The following is a 21,564-nucleotide window of genomic DNA, read 5'->3' as shown; positions in this document are numbered from 1 at the left end:
GTATGTGTGTGTGTGTGTGTGCGTGTGTGCGCGCATGTGTGTGTGTGTGTGTGTGTGTGTGTGTGTGTGTGTGTGTGTGTGTGTGTGTGTGTGTGTGTGTGTGTGTGTGTAAACGACTTATTAATGGGGAATGTGTAGATGAAGCTGTAATGACAATGTGATGATCTCATCAGTGATATGCAAATTAGGTCAAAAACATATCTCAACAACTTCATGGTGAATGGGACTGATATGTTTCTGGAGGTGTTATTCTGCAGTTTTTGTTGAAAACATTTTGACACAATGGCCCTAGCAACCATGACCATGCCCCTAACATATGTATGAATGTGTGTGTGTGTGTGTGTGTGTGTGTGTGTTGGTGAGTGAAAGGCTTGTAAATCAAATAATATGATGTAATATGAAATAATAGTGATATAAGCAAATACATTATGGGACAAGATAGAACTCATTCAGGTATGGTTAAAAACTTATTTTCTCTTTATTCCATTAAAAACTAAGTCTTTATTTTAAAATTTTTGACAGATGCACAATAAGTTAAAGTACCACTATTCTAATATAATGTTAACTTTGACAAACACCTTTTATGAAATTACAATATTGTCTTCTTGTATTAAGGATTTCCAAAACATTTTTGTATATGCATAATATATTACATCATCAGGCTGTTTATAAGTTATATCTACAGACAAGATTTCACTGTGTGTGCATGTTATATCTTCATACCAGGTTCAGTCTGTACAAGTGATGGTTAGGTATGCCTTAGTAAGTAGAATACTGCGTGTGTCTTTTAAATATATGCAGCAAAAATCACCCCAAAAAGTATAAACTCAGCTTGTATCCCTGTCTGAATGGTTAAATGGTAAACCCCCCCCCCCCCATCTTAATAACAAGTTGTCTTAACTCTTCATAAACCTTTTTACATACTAACTTAGACTGTAAGATATGTCATGTCGCTATGACCTATGACCTATGACCCCATCACAGCATATCTTAGACTAATACCAACTTTGAAGGTAAAACAAAGTGCCAAAGGCCTGTGTCAAAGGTCACTTAACAGCCCATGATTTGACAACCTATCCAAATTGATTCTATCCCCTTCTTGGGTGACATGCTGCATGTTAGCTTCTAGTGTGTGGTATTTGACCATTACATCATTTACTAAAAGTACATTTAGATTTTATGTTTGTGAAAAGTACTGGAATGTAAAAACAATACAAGTCATGTGATTTATACATAAAAATTAATGTTGTACCCTATTGATAAAATGCACTGGCTGTAACTGGGACATTTTTTTCATCAAACATCCAAAATATATTCCCTAAAAATAGGTCAATTACTTAAAAAAAGACATTGTATCTGTTAATTAGTGGTCAATATTATCTGTAGGTAGTGTAATGGCAAGTTGAAATCTTGAGTGAAAGCTTGGTTTTGAGTCTGTCATCATGTTCAAACTGTACTAGTTGTAACTGGAGGTTCACTTGTCAATCAGATAACCACAATATATTCACTAAAAATTGTCAAAATACCAAAAATTAAACACTGTATATGTTAATCAGTGGTTGATATTATCCATAAACAGTACGGAAACTGAAGTTGAAATTGTATCACCGTTGAGGGCGCTGACTTTGGGTGCAGCTCCCAAAAGTCATTTATTGTATATACAGCTACAAAAATTATGTTTACCCACAGGTAAAGCAATACTGGACATGGTGTACGATATTATGAGTGAGTTTAATATTGTACCTAACACAGGTAAAGCAATACTGGACAAGGTGTATGATATTATGAGTGACTTTAATACTGTACCTAACAAAAACAGTTTTTTTTTTTTTTTAAATGTTCAAGTTGCAGCATAACCCCTTCAATACTGAAAACATTCCCGCCAAAATTGTTTGGACAAAATTCTTGTTTTAGGTAAGTTTTTGGCATATATCAACTTCATTTTAGACTGGAATTATAGAAATGTTACTTCCTAATAAAGTAATATTATTGTAATTATGAAAATATTCATATAAATTGGGTCCCCATATTATTTAAAACTCGTCTCTAGTCATGAAAGGGTTAAATAACTTTAAGAACAGTGGAAGAACTTGTTTACGTAAATTTGTTGAATTTGTCTCATCCTGGGCATAATGTATATGGCGCCCTCTTGTGTCAGTAGTATTAGCAAAGTGCAAGACTCATGATTACTGAAATATTTTGTCTCATATCAATATTTAGTTTCTTGGGCCTTTTGCATGTTCTACAATGACTTGTACTGGGTTGTATTGGCAAGTACTGTACATAAAATAATTGGCTATGGAAAGTATGGTAGCTCCTGACATAGCGTTGCTCCAATACCGCTGCATTTAGATGTATTTATTTTGTTCAAAGGTTACAGCCCTGAAGAGCAAAAACGACAACAACTCACAGTGCCCATCCTCTTTTATGTTTGTTGCAATAACATGTGTGTTTGAGTTGTGTATCTAACTCAGGATAGCATGTTACTCTCCAGTCCTGATGAAGTACATGATCATTAATTTTCTCAAGTTGTGGGGCGCCCTCACTCAACACATCATAAAGACAAGGAATTTCAAGAGCAGATGCTGGTAACAGTGGGCCTGTCCATGGAAGTCGAGCTACGATCAGAACTTGTAACTTGGGGAAATTCACACTACCCAGGAAGAAACCTTTACAGGTTGCTATGTCTAGGTATTTGAGAGATGGTGATTTCAAATGATAGTGGGGATGGAAGCCATCAGAATTGTACGGTATCCACACCTCAAGTTTTAAACTCACCAGTTTCTTTATCTTGCTAAGTAAAGTATTTACACCACTTTGAGGCATTCCTCTATACACCCAAAATCGATATAACTCTAATTGTCGGATATGAACAAAAGATGTCAATAACTCCACTGACTTTTCTGACCAGTCAAACTCAAAGCGGAAAGCTTGAATTTTTGGTGAAAGTTGTAAAAGTGTCATTAGTATCTTCTGAAATCCCATCATTCTCACGTTCTTCTGTCCCTCTACAAAATCTTCAGATGCATACAGAAAGGTAGGTTTTTCTCTGGTTATAGTCCAACTACAGTCAACAACAGACAGTTCCCTGACATTTGTCAACTTGATTGCATCAAGTATCAGTTTTAGCCACATACCATTTTCTTCCTGTAAATCAAACTGAAATTGCAGCATTTTGACAACAGCCTTCCTTGCTACTAAATAATCTACAAACCGATATGCTCTCTTCTTGAAACGTGCATAATCAGACAATGATGCACATTGTTCACAGGTACTGACCGGTTTCCGGTAGCTATGAGAATTACACCTACATGGTGCCAGGATACTGAAATCAGCATTTGTCCACAACCTTGGTGTACTCAGTAACTCATACCAATTCTTACAAACTGTAGTAATCCTGGCTTTTTCTACAGCATTTAGTAATGAAAACACACAGAGCTGACATTCTGTAGGCAAGCTTTCAAATGGGAAATAGTCTAACTCTTCTACTAGTGATTCCTTTTCTATTAACCGTATGTCTCTTTCTATTTTTTCCATTTCAAGCATTGACATCTAGCGACTAAAACACAATTCTTCATCTGGTGTCGTTTATTTGTACTTCAAGGAATGGGTGTTTGTGAACTGAAAAAAAGGAAAAAAGTGCCAATAAAATAAATGTTTGACTTAAAGTTTGTTGTCTTCTGAATAAATTCGGAACACAAGACTGACAAGCTAAGAGGAGATGCCACAATGTCAAGTGATTATGATGTCCAAGTTTTAAATAAAATATTTCAACTTATGGGAAACTAAAAATACAAAAGTTTTCAATTAAGACAATCAGCACACGTATAAACTTTGTTGCTATAACATTTAGCATCATTTTCATATATACTTAATTTCAAAGCACACAAAATTTAATTAGTAATAACTGTATGGTACATTTTCTTTGACTCAAAATTATATGTTATATCCACAGTCTAGTCAATAAACACACAAAATATAGATGACTATATTACACATGCAGAAAATATGAAATATGAAAACAATTAAATATGAAAGGTACTTATTTGTATGCAAGAATGGGAACTTTTAGCCAAAGATTACCACAGTGAAATCCATGGATGAAATTCTGTAGTATATGTAAATTAAATTTTCAAGTCACCTTCCTAGGTTTAATTAATGATCAAATTGTAATGTAATATATCACATGAAACACTTTGAGTATGACAGAAAGTACAGCACAATACAAATAAAGGAATATATGATATTATAGGGTATGATATTGTAAGACTTACAATACAATACAATACAATACAATACAATACAATACAATACAATACAATACAATGCAATACAATACAATACAATACAGTACAGTACAATACTATGTATTTTAGTAGATTTTTACCAGATTTTCCAATCCAATTACCAGGGTTCTACAACTTGGAAAATACAATGCTACCTTGAGTTGAAGGTTACATACTTATGATCAATTTCAGGCACTCCATAAACAGTGATGAAAATGATTCGAACTTACCAGAAAATATTATACCTTGAGACTTTTTCAAGTCCTTGAAATGAATACCCCTTTCTACATTGTACTGCTCACTTGCCAAAATGTTTCGACACTTAATAATAGCGTTATAGTCGTTACGCCTAGATCTAATATTAACAACAACGAATATAGCCGATGGTGTTATTACTGGCAACAGCTGAACAGAGCAGAGAGGAATTAGAACGAGATCTGTCCTTCATTGGTATGTAACATCACGTTTAGATTGGGGAGTAGTTACAACACTGATCGTTTGCATGACACCACCATCATCATCATCATCATCATATTATACATATGTTGACACGTATGATATTGTCAGATATTATGTAAATATTCTCCTTATTATACACGATTCTAAAATACTGTCGAATACCATACAAAACGTAGGTAAATTGATAAATAACGGTAGATTACCTTTCCTAGATCCTGCTCGTGACCACACATGTGTTACTTCCGTATTGTTTGTGTGTTTGTTGGCCAATTGTAACTTTCCACAAATCGTCGTAAACCTGAAACTAGCATTTTCCTCAATTTCATAGTATTAAAGAGAACTAATTTCAGACCTTTTCATTAAAAATATATACAAAACGTTGCTTGTATGGAAATTATCGATATGAATGGCGAGATAAGTTTTTTTACTGACATACTTCTCGCTGCCGCAATACGACAGTCACTGTTTTGCGGCAAAGGACGTAACTTTGTAATGGCAGCAAGATGGGGCGAAAATATTGTGGCCGAACATCGAGATCTGCAGGTAATTCAGATGAGATATTTTGCGTCCATACAGTTAAGACTATGTACATGTAATCATGAAAGTTTGGAAACTTCAAACCGTGAAATGTAGACGTAAACACTTCACGTACCTGCACGTGTTTTATTACATGTATTATTGTAAGAGCTTGCGAACTCGGAACAGGAACTTCCCAAGGAAGGACTTTCAGTTTGCTGATTTTTGATGAAATAATAAAAAAAATTGTAATGTAATGAGAATGCATTTTATCGACGTTTTTAGCTTCGCATGATTTGTTGAAAAAGACAGTTCTTGTCCAAATTGAAATGAAAATGATAAAGGTCGAGTGAATGTAAACATCACACTTCCTTTGACTTCGAGTGACACCCCATTCATTGTACTTATGGTGACAGACAGACAGACAGACAGACAGACAGACAGACAGACAGACAGACAAAAACATTTGTGTTGAAAGTGATTTTAATAAGATAATTCTGTTTATGTTTTATTCAGGCCAATGCCATGGCTGTGGACTGCAGTGGTCAGTTTGCACTTCTTGCAGGGTAAGTTAGTTGTACATGAATCTGATAAAATGTGTAGATGAAATAGTCTAGATACTGAATAATAATAATAATAATAATAATAATAATAATAATAATAATAATAATAATAATATTTATTTTTCTATACCGCAAATCCATAGAATGCTCAAAACGGTTCACAAATCTAAAAAAAAGAAAAAGCACTTATTATTATTTATTATTTTATTTCTTGTAAGTAAACGCGCTACACATGCGTCTCAGCATGTTGTACAGACTGAAGTTTAAAAAATTGCAATAAAGTAAAGAAAATAACAACACACAAAAAGGGGCTAGGTGTAAAACTGGCCAATTAAAATAATTCACAATGTATAAAAACTGACAAGTTAAAATCAATCACTTAAAATGTTGTCTAAAAAGATATGTCTTTAAACTACGTTTAAAAATGTCAACAGTCATTATATTTCTCATTTCAAATGGGAGTGAATTCCACAGAGAGGGTGAGCACTTGATACTGAAACAACACTATATCTTGGTGTTATGCAGTAATCAATGTTTTGGCTTACTAAGATTGACACAATTAAAACTATTACTATATGACATGTTGATATAAACTATTGTCAATTTGAATGGACGTTGGTTTAATTGTACTCTCAGTAGCTACATTGCATTTTTGGTGACTTCCACAATCTTGCTGTATACATTGGGACTTCCAGTGTTTATACTATCTTTATCACAGAGTATAGATTCACCAAACATTGGCATCACTATCAGCCACTTGTGTAATTTACTACATTACACAACAATAGTTTTAGTTTGTGTGTCTTTCATAGGAAGCCAAGACCTCAATTGCCGTGATTGTAATACTATCCGAGAAGCTCTCTACACCAGATCTTAAGAATGTATCTGACAAGTGTTCCATAGAACTAAATGTTGTTACTGAACCCTGCTTCAGTGTCTACTATTTCCCTCCCATATGCCACTGTAGTAAAACAATTGATTGTAATCCATGGTAATCCTGTGGTTCTGGCACACCAGGTACATGATACAAAATATTGTTGATTTCTTTACAATACAGGAAGAGGGTACTTGGTATTATCAATTTGGATAAACCTCAAGATGTTGTTAAGAAACTGACAAGACAGAGTCGATGGGAAGTCGGTGTCATGGAATGGAATCCTCATCATGCAAATAGACATCTGTTTGTTGCTACTGTGAGTAGTTTTGTGACATCTGTTGCCTAGTAGTGTGACTTTTGGATTCTAATGCACAGACAGACACAAACACACACACACATACATACACAGACATACATACATACAGACACACATAGACACACAGAGACATATATACATCCATAGACAGACACGCTGTGATGCATAAACACATGCAGACACAGACATAGATACACATAGACACACACATACAGACAGACAGAAATATGCGTGACCTGCACAAACACTGACACAGGTGCAGATTTTGTGCTTGTATTTGCTTGCTTAGCATAACCAGTACTTCTTTAAAACAGTTTCAAATTGTTGTTCATTAGTGAAAGTCCTTCTATAGATTATTTTCAGAGCTACAGAAATGTATACCTTATCTGGAAATTGATTCAAAATTATGTACTAAGGTTATATCTATATACTAGTATATGACTTTGTGCTCAGTGCTTGTCAAATGAAGAGCGCCACCAACGGCAATGTATTTCGTACCTTTCTTTTTCAAACATACACACACCAGTAAAATATAGTGAATCCTGGTGTGTTATGATTGAAGCAATTCAGAAATGTCACAGACAATCTTCTTAGCAGTAACGCTTTCTATTATACATGTATATATAAAACTTTACAGACATCTAAATTATAAGATATTACAGTTGTATCAGATATGTATATCCAGTGTGATAGAATGAAAAGGCAGGGTACAGAACAATAAGGTGGGTGATAGATGAAAAATATTGTCAATAAAAATTAAGATAAATCAGTAAATATTATTGTTTGTTTGTTTTCATACTCTTTAGTCTAACCAGTGTGCTGATATATGGAGTTGGGATGCTGGCCAGGGATCTCCACAAACCTCACTTAAATCTCACACCAGAGTTATCAGGTATGCCATACTGTATTCTAGTATTATCAGGTATGCCATACTGTATTTTAGTATTATCAGGTATACCATACCTGTATTTTAGTATTATCAGGTATGCGATACTGTATTTTAGTATTATCAGGTATGCGATACTGTATTTTAGTATTATCAGGTATACCATACCTGTATTCTAGTACTAGTATTATCAGGTATGCCATACTGTATTTTAGTATTATCAGGTATGCGATACTGTATTCTAGTATTATCAGGTATACCATACCTGTATACTAGTATTATCAGGTATACCATACTGTATTTTAGTATTATCAGGTATGCGATACTGTATTCTAGTATTATCAGGTATACCATACCTGTATACTAGTATTATCAGGTATACCATACCTGTATTCTAGTATTATACGTCACCTGTCACCAATCTCGCATTCTGATTGGTCGAGAGCCCTGCAGATACACAGGCATATTTTTCACCAACAGCCGTATTTTTGCTTGTTGTATCACGTGATTACTGCACGTCCCCTTGTAAACAAATCTAGCAGACAACTAGAGATCGAGCTATAACCAGCATTTCCAATGCCAAATTTGTGGTCAATCGAACAAAATATCATCGTTGTATACATTGCAACAAGTCTTTGAACTGTACTTTTCATGTCACAGGGAAATAGTAAAAAATTCCACACACAACCGCGAACCGTGAAAGTCCAGTGACGGCAAACACACGGTCGTCACACGATCGTAAACATGAATTCCTAAATTTATGAAGGATATGAAAACTACCACCACAGAGGGTGTAATTTTTGCTTAACTAGAACAACAAAGCATATCGCGAACATTTATGTACATTTAATGGAATACAGTACGCAAAACAAAGACGCACTCATTTTTCAGCTGATGGTTATAAGTTTGAATATATCGCTGAGTGATATGCAAATAGTAAACATTACGTCATACTACTGAGCAAACGCGCACTCTGATTGGACGATAAAGTTAAGGCTGACATGTAAACAACCGCATTACAGTTCTCAGAGAGGTGCATGATACTACGCTCAACAGTATAACGCGGAAGTGATTTTATTTTAACATGAAACAGCATTTTTAGACATTCAAAAATGAATTCATAGTCGCAGGTGACGTATAAGTATGTTATTTGCCAAATACTGTTCCACATCTTGCTGCTCGAGGTAATTTTTCTGGTATAACGGCTCGCCTCCGGCTCTCCGTTATACCAGAAAAAATTACCTCTCCCAGCAAGATATGGAATGGTATTTGGCAAATAACATATACTTATCAGGTATACCATACCTGTATACTAGTATTATCAGGTATACCATACATGTATTCTAGTATCATCAGGTATACCATACCTGTATTCTAGTATCATCAGGTATACCATACTGTATTCTAGTATTATCAGGTATACCATACTGTATTCTAGTATTATCAGGTATACCATACCTGTATTCTAGTATTATCAGGTATACCATACTGTATTCTATTATTATCAGGGATACCATACCAGTATTCTAGTATTATAAGGTATACCATACTGTATTCTATTATTATCAGGGATACCATACCTGTATTCTAGTATCATCAGGTATACCATACTGTATTCTAGTATTATACGGTATGCAATACTGTATTCTAGTATTATCAGGTATGCCATACTGTATTCTAGTGTTATCAGGTATGCCATACCTGTATTCTAGTATTATCAGGTATACCATACTGTATTCTAGTATTATCAGGTATGCCATACTGTATTCTAGTATTATCAGGTATGCAATACTGTATTCTAGTATTATACGGTATGCAATACTGTATTCTAGTATTATCAGGTATGCCATACCTGTATTCTAGTATTATCAGGTATACCATACCTGTATTCTAGTATTATCAGGTATGCCATACTGTATTCTAGTATTATCAGGTATACCATACTGTATTCTAGTATTATCAGGTATGCCATACTGTATTCTAGTATTATCAGGTATACCATACTGTATTCTAGTATTATCAGGTATGCCATACTGTATTCTAGTATTATCAGGTATGCCATACTGTATTCTAGTATTATCAGGTATACCATACTGTATTCTAGTATTATCAGGTATGCCATACTGTATTCTAGTATTATCAGGTATACCATACTGTATTCTAGTATTATCAGGTATGCCATACTGTATTTTAGTGTTATCAGGTATACCATACTGTATTCTAGTATTATCAGGTATGCGATACCTGTATTCTAGTATTATCAGGTATACCATACCTGTATTCTAGTATTATCAGGTATGCAATACTGTATTCTAGTATTATCAGGTATACCATACTGTATTCTAGTATTATCAGGTATACCATACCTGTATTCTAGTATTATCAGGTATACCATACTGTATTCTAGTATTATCAGGTATGCCATACTGTATTCTAGTATTATCAGGTATGCGATACCTGTATTCTAGTATTATCAGGTATACCATACTGTATTCTAGTATTATCAGGTATGCGATACTGTATTCTAGTATTATCAGGTATACCATACCTGTATTCTAGTATTATCAGGTATGCCATACTGTATTCTAGTATTATCAGGTATACCATACTGTATTCTAGTATTATCAGGTATGCCATACTGTATTCTAGTATTATCAGGGATACCATACCAGTATTCTAGTATTATAAGGTATACCATACCTGTATTCTAGTATTATCAGGTATACCATACCTGTATTCTAGTATTATAAGGTATACCATACTGTATTCTAGTATTATACGGTATACCATACCTGTATTCTAGTATTATAAGGTATACCATACCTGTATTCTAGTATTATCAGGTATACCATACCTGTATTCTAGTATTATCAGGTATACCATACCTGTATTCTAGTATTATCAGGTATACCATACTGTACTATAGTATTATCAGGTATACCATACTGTATTCTAGTATTATCAGGTATGCCATACCTGTATTCTAGTATTATCAGGTATGCAATACTGTATTCTAGTATTATCAGGTATACCATACTGTATTCTAGTATTATCAGGTATACCATACCTGTATTCTAGTATTATCAGGTATACCATACTGTATTCTAGTATTATCAGGTATACCATACCTGTATTCTAGTATTATCAGGTATACCATACTGTATTCTAGTATCATCAGGTATACCATACTGTATTCTAGTATTATCAGGTATACCATACTGTATTCTAGTATTATCAGGTATACCATACCTGTATTCTAGTATTATCAGGTATACCATACCTGTATTCTAGTATCAAAGCTACTGCTTTGCTGTAGTTACTGTTGTAGTCACTGCTGCTGTTTTGACCTTGCATTTTAGATTCCAGCTGGAGTCTCCTAATTTTCCTAGGGCAAATATATGTTCATTTTGATGTCATTTGAAAGTTAATCTTTAAATTCATGTTACCTGAAATAGAATTTTACACTTAGACATGTCACTATTAAAAATACCATTCATTTGATTTGTTGGGAGTTTTTGGAGTTAGATATGTATCTAATTGAATGCAATTTTGTTGGTTAGATTTAAATAGGTGAATAAATTAATGTGATTACCGATGGAGATACACAACTAGTACCTCAGGGTGTAGGAGAGAGAAGTTGTAACATTGTAATGTCAAGATTTTGCAATCATTGTGTTATGTAATCATGCAAGATTTCACTCTCTATTTGATATCTTAAATAAAATATGTTTATTCAGGGTAGCTCAAGTAAGTATTACAGTACAAAAGTAAGTGAAACACTTCTTTCCGTTGAGGCCCTCACACTGGACAAAAAAAAATCATACACACATGCTCAGACAGAACGAAAGCAAAACACTGCACAATAAATTAATGCGAGAAAGAAAAAAAAAAACTCGATGAGCGAATTGTGAACTAACACACAACAGCAGTGACAAAGAATTCGCATACGGCTGCAATGAATACAAAGTTACATGACTGAACAAGGGGACAGAAACAGCTGAAACTAAGACAATTGGTGATAACTCTTCTTGTACCTGGCTGAAAAACCAGGTGACGTTTTAGCACCTGGCTACTTGGGCTGAGCGTCCAAGTAGTGGGTTTTGTATAGCCTTTTAAATATACTAGTGTTTTCAGCTGTTTTCAAGTTGTCTGGTAGGGAGTTCCAGGTATTTCCACCCCTGTGAGTGAACTTTCGTAGGGCATAGTTATTTTTTGCTGGAGCAATGAAAACACCATTTGCTTTGCTAAGCCTTGTGTTATGACTATGGACGGCTGAAAGAGGGGTAAAACAGTTAAGTAGATATGTGGGGACATTGCCGTGGTAACAATTGTAGGCCATCGTACTTAAATGGAATTGCTGTCTCTCAACGAGAGAAGGCCATCCTAATGTCTGCCTAACTTTAGTTGATGACGTTCTGATTGGACACCTAATAATAGTTTTGCCCGCCCTGTTTAAAAGACGTTCAAGTTTACATAATAAAGTAGAATTACAATTTGACCAGACTACGTCACCGTAGTCAAAGACTGGTAGTATCATTGATTCGATCAGCATTTTCGCTGTTTGCTGCGGAAGACAATTTCTGATACGACGTATTATTCCTAGTCTCTGTGATATTTTGGTTATAGTTTTGTTAACGTGCGATTCCCAGGATAGTAACGGGTCGAACCAAATACCTAAATATTTAAATGCATCTTGCTTATGAAAATCACAGTAAATTTGTTCAAAAAACCCACAAGAAACCCAACCTACCCAACTTACAAGTTTAAGTTGGTATCTGCACTGAACTCTACAGATTTGTTTTATCTTAAGCTGATTTTGATGAAATTCCAAAATCAATTGCATTATCTTAATCTTTGATAGTTAAATTGTCAATGTTAATACAGGGAGACATAATCAGATGGTCTAGGTATTAAATGCCAATAACAACTGTCAAAAACAAATAAGTTGTAGAACTTGTGATTAGATACAATATTAATATCATTCAGCTGAGATTGTATTCAAAGTTGCAAAAAGTACATCACAAAAGTACATCATTATAAATTACATATCACACTAAGCCATCCATTGTTTATCAGCTGATATAGATGGAGTATGTTTTAATATTACTCTTCAAATTTGATAGTGCTAATTGTGTTCCCCAGAAAAAAAAGGATAAAAGTAGCAAGTCATAACTTTGAAATTACATAAGAATGATTAGATACAAATATACCTGATACAATTGGAATACTATTACTGATATCCCACCATTAAAGTGGGTATGCTGGTGCTGCTAAGTAGTATAACTATTACTGATATCCCACCATTAAAGTTGGTATGCTGGTGCTGCTAAGTAGTATAACGCCTTCTAGAAAATCAAAACGCTGAAGGGATGATACTAACAAGATAACTGTGTATAGTAATAAGTTCTTGTACCACGACCAACTGTGTATGGTTTCATGATCTGATCTGATGGGGTATTAATTCTGTCTACAGCACCATTCTGTCTGGCCTGCTTAGGGTGGGATGGGTAGAGATTGGATGGGCTGGGATGGGGGATTTATGTACCCCACACCTGGGATGGGATGGGTAGAGATTGGATGGGCTGGGATAGGGGATTTATGTACCCCACACCTAGGATGGGATGGGTAGAGATTGGATGGGCTGGGATGGGGGATTTATGTACCCCACACCTAGGATGGGATGGGTAGAGATTGGATGGGCTGGGATGGGGGATTTATGTACCCCACACCTAGGATGGGATGGGTAGAGATTGGATGGGCTGGGATGGGGGATTTATGTACCCCACACCTAGGGTGGGATGGGTAGAGATTGGATGGGCTGGGATGGGGGATTTATGTACCCCACACCTAGGGTGGGATGGGTAGAGATTGGATGGGCTGGGATAGGGGATTTATGTACCCCACACCTAGGATGGGATGGGTAGAGATTGGATGGGCTGGGATGGGGGATTTATGTACCCCACACCTAGGGTGGGATGGGTAGAGATTGGATGGGCTGGGATGGGGGATTTATGTACCCCACACCTAGGATGGGATGGGTAGAGATTGGATGGGCTGGGATGGGGGATTTATGTACCCCACACCTAGGATGGGATGGGTAGAGATTGGATGGGCTGGGATGGGGGATTTATGTACCCCACACCCCCAATCTGTGTTTTCATGCCAAGGGTTGGGTGTGAGCAGACTTGATGGGCTGGGGTTGGGGATTTGTACCCTCCCCCATTGGTGATGGTCTTTCCAGGGTTGGATAGACTGGATGGGCTGGGGGTCAGGATTTGTACCCCCTCCCCTTTCTGATGGTCCTCCAAGCGTTGAATATGGCAAGACTGTATGGACAAGGGTGGGATATATGCTGTACCCAGTACTGTCAGCTTGGTCCAGATAACAAGCAAACAAACATGCCATAGATATAAAGGTGACACAGTTATGTGTTAGTACCTCATTACCCTTCATGTCAGACACTACTTATTGTCCACCAATTGTTAACACATAAAGGTCATAAACTATATTTGAAGTACTATGATATGTCAGTAATTGTACTTTGAGTATTGATTGGGTGTTTATAAGGTCACAACAATGGCCATAACATTTGTACCAATGTCAATCACATTTATTCATTTTCATAGCTGTTTCAGTCAGGGACTAATAACTTGTGTCATAATTTGTAAAAAGTGAAGTTCTCTCCCTCATACCTGCACTAAAACTAGACAAATTCTTGTAAACAAAACGTTTCCCATATGTGGGTCTACTTAACATAACATGGCTCACTTCCAAATTATACAAAGCAAAGGAATGTCAAAAAAATCACCTCCTGTATATCACAGTTTACATCTCTACCAATAAATCCTAAAATTTTGATATCCTTGAATTAAGAAAAACAACATGACTAACTATCCCTTAGAACTTTACAAAGCATTTAATGCATTGGTTACCAGGACAACCGATACTGATGCAATGCCCACTGACCTCAACTGATAAGTGCAGATCAACCACAATCAAATCACTGCCAGGACTGAAATTGGAGTAAATAAGTATGGTACATAAATGGAAATAAATATTCTTGGTACCTATAAAAGTTTGGGATGAAAAACATGCAAATATACTACACCATTCAGGCACTTCTGTATTTACACCTTCAAAGCTTACACAGAGTCTTTGACTTTCCTGTGTTACGAAAAGAGAGAAGTTTTTTGAATGAAGACACTTTAGTAATAATGGTCATTGTGCCACCATTTGTGTAAACTATGTTAAGCTGCATTGTTGTGTTTGTCAGTATTAGAATGAAATTGAAGGCACATTGAAATAGTGACTATGTATAGCAATCATTTGTGTAAATTCCTCTCTGTTGTCCTGTTTGTTTGTAGAGACTGAAAGGTAAACTCCACTCTCTTGTCCTGTTTGTTAGTGTGAGACTGAAAGACTCATGTCACTTACTAATTCATGTGTACACAGTTGCTTTTAACAGTTAGCTGTTATCTACACATTGCCTTTGCACATAAAAATTAACTGTATTGTTGTAGGTATGTATGTCAACTGAAGTGATTGGCCTGCTGTGTTCTGGTGTGTATGTGTGTGTAAACTATTGGTATAATCTTTACTTGTGTTGTGACGTTTACTACATGAAGATTGCTTGTTGTATTTCATCAGAAGTTATTGAAGTCAAGAGGTTTGGTGTGTGTAAAACATTGTATGATTTGTACCCACCCATCTATGTTTGGTAATGTTGTACAGTCTCTCAGTATAAATGGTTGACCAGTGCCTGAGTGGAGACCATGTTTATCAGTGAAATCTTTCACAGTGAATATGATTGGTTCTTGAGATAAATGTAGCAGCACTTGGACTTTGTCATACCTTTAAATCAGGTATGATTTTGACTTGAAGTAGTTGGCAGTCGTCATATGATAGAGTGTTGGCCTGCTTGTACAGGGTTATCATTTAGATTGTTGTTATCATGCAGTTAATTTGTAGACATTGTAAACATCGTCATTTGTGAACAACCTCTATATCCATATTGGAATTGTACCAGTGTGAGCTGGTCAAGATATTTGTAAGAGGAACTCTACCAATTTCTGCATGGCCAAAAAAGTGGAATGAATGTTGTGGACCTAACAACACCTACTGTCTGTCAAGTTTGAGAACTATATATTACAACGGAAACTATTTCAAGCCAAAGTACTGTGAAAAAAACAAGATAACAATTTGTGTACAACTGTGCATCAGGCAGTTATCGAGTTGTGGAAGACTGTGTATCTGTTTGTGTTAAGGTGTTGTGTTGTAGCACTTAAAACTACAGACTCCATCATCACTATGGCAACACATATAATTGACAAATAAGTGATGAAAGATTTGGACTGCACTTGAACTTCAGTGGTATGTAATCATTGATAGGCAAGTCAGTCACTTGTAATATACACTGTGTGCAACAACAAGAGAGTGTCTGATTCCAGCGTTTAACATAGGGCAGTCAATGTGTATTCTACATTGTAACCATTTATGGGATGCTCAGTGTACTAGCTACAAACTTGTAAAGTCTGACTTTGAAGGATGTGTGTGTCTACTTTGCCAAGTGATTCAAAGTTTTTCGAGACATGAAAATACTTTTTTTCACCATTGGTTCTGCATTCAAGTGTTTGTAAAGTCGTGTCTATCTGTAAAAACTGGTGTGATTTCTAAGTTTGCAAATCTTCAGTACTAAATTGTCACTCTCTCATTGTGGATGACTCTGTAGCATAATTTACACTTGGAAGTAGAAACACAAAGATGACCACTTTCACATTAAGCAGCATGCATGGAGTAAAAGCTCTGAAACTGAACCATCATGAAGATTGGAAGTTGCAAAAAAAGATTGCAGAACTAGAAAAAACAAAACAGTTGAATTTAAAGTCTATACACTATCAAATTAATAATGCCAAGAAAGATATTGACAAACAGAAAGTGTCTACAAGTCCAGGGAGAGCATGTTGTCACATGACACAGTCCAGTAGTAGTCCTAGAATCAAAAGTGCTCCAACTCCCAGAGAACAGACAGTGACTTTGACTTATGAAGATGATAGCAGTGATGAAAGTGATTTGCCGGATTTTGATTCTGATGAAGATGATGAGGAGTTGATGGAATTTATTGAGAAGCTACACTCAGGTAGAACCACAGAGAGTGCTTTCAGCAGAGATGGACATCATTCGAGACAACATGAGTCAAGGCTAGGATGGAGTCGATCTTATTCCAGTGAACCAGCATCACCTTATCAACATAGGACTAGCAGAGATGCAAAATCTGAACCACACTATGGTGACAGAGCTAAAAGTGCAGTAGTCAGACCTTCCACACGTCAGTCAGTCTTTGCTGACCCATATGGTAGCAGGTCACGAAGTGTAATTAGCAGACCACAGTCTTTTCCCACCATTGGTATGCCAAGTACAAGTATACAGTCTCCATTTCAGAAAAGTACAGATAAAGCAATGCAGGATGATATGCGTCCATTAAGTTCAGCTTTATCAATGTCTTTCAATCGTAAATGTCATAGATGTAGTGCTTGTTCATCAGCATACTGGAAAGACCGCGCAAGTAGTGTACCATTTTTTTCTGAAGAACCCAACCCTGACAATGCCTCCTACCTACTAAATTTATTCAAAATGATGGATGAAGTTAATAATCCGTTAGCACGTAGACTGCTTAGATGCTCTAACCTACCAGTGACCAATCACATTGTATTTACTGGACCTATGCAATATAGGGTCACAAACCGTGCAGCTAAACATAGTCCTACAAACAAGGACAAAAAGGAAAGATTGAGAAAACAATTGTCATATATGAAGCCAACTATTGCTAGTCAACAACGCAGACTAATGAGTACTATGCAGTCAAGGGCACCACATGCAAAGTCTGGGTAGTGTCCAGATCAGAAGAAATCACTCTGCAGTCAAGGGCACCACATGCAAAGTCTGGGTAGTGTCCAGATCAGAAGAAATCTCAAAACTTAATGTGTAATTTATATTCATACTTCTGTGTTAAAAAGTGTTTACATTGCATAAAGTAAAATTTGTACAGGAATGTGTCTCATAGTCAGAAAAGTGACTGAATGTATATATTGTGGCATTTATATCTTTTTATTGTATCTATGAAGTAAGACTATTTGTCAGTTTTCATGGAAACGTGATGATAAAGAACGTATTTAGTATCTAGCTGGTAGTGTTAGTACATGTATATTTTGTCAAACCTGTCTACGATGGAGAAACAATATGTATTAAGTTTTAAAAACTAAAAACATGTTGATTTCTGTACAAAGACTGAAGTTAACTGTAACTTTTCATTTTATTGAGTAAATATGTCAAGATTATATTCAAAGACATTTTCAGCAGCTTTCGTCTTAGACTTGAAGATTTATTGTAGGCAGTCTTTTATGAGTGATTAAAGGTGTAGAATAGAAATTGATACTTGACTCCATTTTATGTAGTAGTCACCTGACCAAAACATGGCAAATGGCATAATGTCATTACACTGATAATGTCTGAGTGATTCAGATGAAATCTACGTAGTCACTTAAGAAAATAGATTCCAAAAAGGAAACTCTACTATTTTTATTTTAAAAAAGTGTGTAGTGTATACAATACCAAATCTTACAGTGATGACAGCCCATTGTAATACACCCTTGACGATGCTGACAGGATGTCAGTGAAAATTTTCGAAGTATATCCACAAATCTTTTTTGACTTTTGTGAGTAGACATTTTCATTTGTAAATATAAAACCAGAGTCCATGAGAGAAAATATATGATCTTGTTTATATTATGATAATCAGAGTCACTCAGACACCGATGTTATTTTTGAGTCTAACAAACTTGATATAACCAATGTTCATTTGATAGAGTTCAACATCAGCTTTTATATGTGTAACATATTACTTATACTTTCAATTTGGACTAAAGCAGTTTATCCAATATCTGTTGTATTTCAATATGGACTAAAGCAGTTTAGCCAGTATCTAGTGTATTTCAATATGGACTAAAGCAGTTTAGCCAGTATCTATTGTATTTCAATATGGGCTAAAGCAGTTTAGCCAGTATCTATTGTATTTCAATATGGGCTAAAGCAGTTTAGCCAGTATCTATTGTATTTCAATATGGGCTAAAGCAGTTTAGCCAGTATCTATTGTATTTCAATATGGACTAAAGCAGTTTAGCCAGTATCTATTGTATAATTTCAATATGGACTAAAGCAGTTTAGCCAGTATCTATTGTATTTCAATATGGACTAAAGCAGTTTAGCCAGTATCTATTGTATTTCAATATGGACTAAAGCAGTTTAGCCAGTATCTATTGTATTTCAATATGGACTAAAGCAGTTTAGCCAGTATCTATTGTATTTCAATATGGACTAAAGCAGTTTAGCCAGTATCTATTGTATAATTTCAATATGGACTAAAGCAGTTTAGCCAGTATCTATTGTATTTCAATATGGACTAAAGCAGTTTAGCCAGTATCTATTGTATTTCAATATGGACTAAAGCAGTTTAGCCAGTATCTATTGTATTTCAATATGGACTAAAGCAGTTTAGCCAGTATCTATTGTATTTCAATATGGACTAAAGCAGTTTAGCCAGTATCTATTGTATTTCAATATGGACTAAAGCAGTTTAGCCAGTATCTATTGTATTTCAATATGGGCTAAAGCAGTTTAGCCAGTATCTATTGTATTTCAATATGGACTAAAGCAGTTTAGCCAGTATCTATTGTATTTCAATATGGACTAAAGCAGTTTAGCCAGTATCTATTGTATTTCAATATGGACTAAAGCAGTTTAGCCAGTATCTATTGTATTTCTGTCTAGAAGTGTAGATGTCACCCATTAGACATTGATAGTATAAAATCCTTCTTGAATTAAAATTTTGTAATAATTCAAAAACTTCTGTAATAATTCAAAGACTTTTTATAAGATAATATTCTACAAGATAAACGTCTTGTTCCCCTTTTCTTACTCATTCAATTTTGTTTATATATTATGTGAACATGTTCTGATTATCACTTTAATTTGATTTCCAAGTAAACAGACTTTCATAATTATAGATTTATTCTAACGTATTGGTCATTTTCACTTTATTTCCTGCAAAATAAACATGACATCAGTCATTAAGTTGTTCCATTGTTTTGTTGAAATTGAATGGAATCAAATATCTGGACAGACATGCTTGCTATTGTAGAATATAAATTGATATGTGACTCCATTTTGTATTATAGTAATAGAGACAAAGGCTGTGTAGTCATTTCAAAACTAATTTATGAAAATTTAACATTATCCCTATTACTAGTATTACACTTAATATCATTAACACTGTTCTTACGTGATGAATTAAATCGTGTTTTGAAAACCTGTTGTCAATGAATATGTTCTCATTAAGTCCTGTCATAATTTCTAAGCTTCCACTCTGTACAAGGGAAAGCATGGTTTAAATATGGTTATGGAAGCAGCCACAAGACCCCAGACTTTCTCTTTCTAGAGTCTGACTGGCATCTACAGAAGGCTTTACTGATCACTGAGCCCTTTTGTGGAACCTGTATTCGAATTACATGTAGTAGAAAGACAAAAGATTGTGTAGTTTGACCACTAGGAGTGCTGTTTGAAAACCCTGTAATTAGGATCAGAATAGTAGTGTACTGTACTGCAAGGAAAGGACATAAGCCTTCAGAAACCATTTGTGTGCTACTTGTATGTCCTTTGGTTGTTTTCGCCATGTAATTTAGAGATATCATAGTTTCAAATGGTCCACATTACCTTGAAACAGAGACAACATTACTAGGTGCTCCTTGTGGTATTTATATGACAAAAGAAAGAAATACATTTTTATTACCACCAATAAAAACAAAAGTTTGTTAATATGTACTTGAGGGCGCCATGTATATCCAATGTTTGTACTCTACTATCAGTCTTGTATTATGCTGCTCTCTAGTGACAAGGGAAAAGTTTACTTTGTTTTTCATATAAACCATCAGAATGGAATGATTTCTATGATTGTATTCATTATGCAGAGAATGTTAAGAATATTCAGACTGTAACAGGACAAATGAAAATATGATTATGATTATGAGGAATGAAAATATGCCCTGGATTCTTGCAGTTTGCAATTCATTACTGCTTATGTAATCTATCTGTACTTGTCATTGCGTGGAGAGTTTATATGAACCAGGTAGTCAAAGAATTTATGCAGTAATTCTTGTCATTTCTTAAATAACGTTTGCTTTTGAAAATGGAAACTTTCAGGGAACAGTATGGTGTGACAATGTGTTTTTTGTTTGGTCGTTCAGTAAATTTGTATTCATTAAAAATCAAATCTCCCTGTCACATCCAGCTACATCTGTGCCCAAAACTGGTATAAGAACCCACCTCACAAAACAGACAAAATAGAGATTATTGTTGAACAGTTTTGTTCCAAATTAATATCCTTGTGCCAGAAATTTGCTTTGAATTATGCATGTATAGATTAGATGTTTGGAATTCAAGTTTTAATTGAGTAGAAACTCATAACTTGACTTGTATTTTATTTCCATGATTTAAAAATATAATATTCTACCTGCGTAGGCATATTAAGAAATTAACTCTCGACATTATGCTGTGAACAGAACTACAAAATAGATGTTAATTAACATAAAGTAAGGAAACTGAAGTTTTCA

At 35.1% G+C, this 21,564-nt stretch overlaps 2 protein-coding genes across 3 annotated transcripts in view; one reads left to right on the top strand and one right to left on the bottom strand.

Annotated features, from left to right (window-relative positions):
* Window positions 1-1,908: 1,908 nt before the first annotated feature.
* On the bottom strand, window positions 1,909-4,988 carry LOC144438164 (uncharacterized). 2 transcript variants are annotated; one of them, XM_078127198.1, is made up of 2 exons: window positions 4,949-4,988; window positions 1,909-3,621 (listed from the first exon to the last, which is right to left on the bottom strand). In XM_078127198.1, the coding sequence occupies exon 2, from the start codon at window positions 3,550-3,552 to the stop codon at window positions 2,407-2,409; it is 1,146 nt and encodes a 381-aa protein (XP_077983324.1). In that variant the 5' UTR covers window positions 3,553-3,621; window positions 4,949-4,988; the 3' UTR covers window positions 1,909-2,406. The 2 variants fall into 2 exon arrangements, with proteins under 2 accessions (XP_077983324.1, XP_077983325.1); XM_078127199.1 differs by lacking the exon at window positions 4,949-4,988 and adding an exon at window positions 4,517-4,622.
* A 241-nt stretch (window positions 4,989-5,229) lies between these two features.
* LOC144437235 (GATOR2 complex protein WDR59-like) overlaps window positions 5,230-21,564 on the top strand; it is a 50,051-nt gene continuing 33,716 nt past the window's right edge. The window contains exons 1-4 of the mRNA XM_078126137.1: window positions 5,230-5,288; window positions 5,778-5,827; window positions 6,882-7,017; window positions 7,824-7,909. Coding sequence (XP_077982263.1) covers window positions 5,238-5,288; window positions 5,778-5,827; window positions 6,882-7,017; window positions 7,824-7,909 — 323 coding nt within the window. The 5' untranslated portion in view covers window positions 5,230-5,237. The remainder of the gene's footprint in view (window positions 5,289-5,777; window positions 5,828-6,881; window positions 7,018-7,823; window positions 7,910-21,564) is intronic.

Source organism: Glandiceps talaboti, chromosome 7, assembly GCF_964340395.1.
Source record: "Glandiceps talaboti chromosome 7, keGlaTala1.1, whole genome shotgun sequence".
NCBI classification, from domain to species: domain Eukaryota; kingdom Metazoa; phylum Hemichordata; class Enteropneusta; family Spengelidae; genus Glandiceps; species Glandiceps talaboti.
The sequence above is the reverse complement of the archived record's forward strand: the minus strand, read 5'-3'. Positions and strand labels throughout refer to the sequence as shown.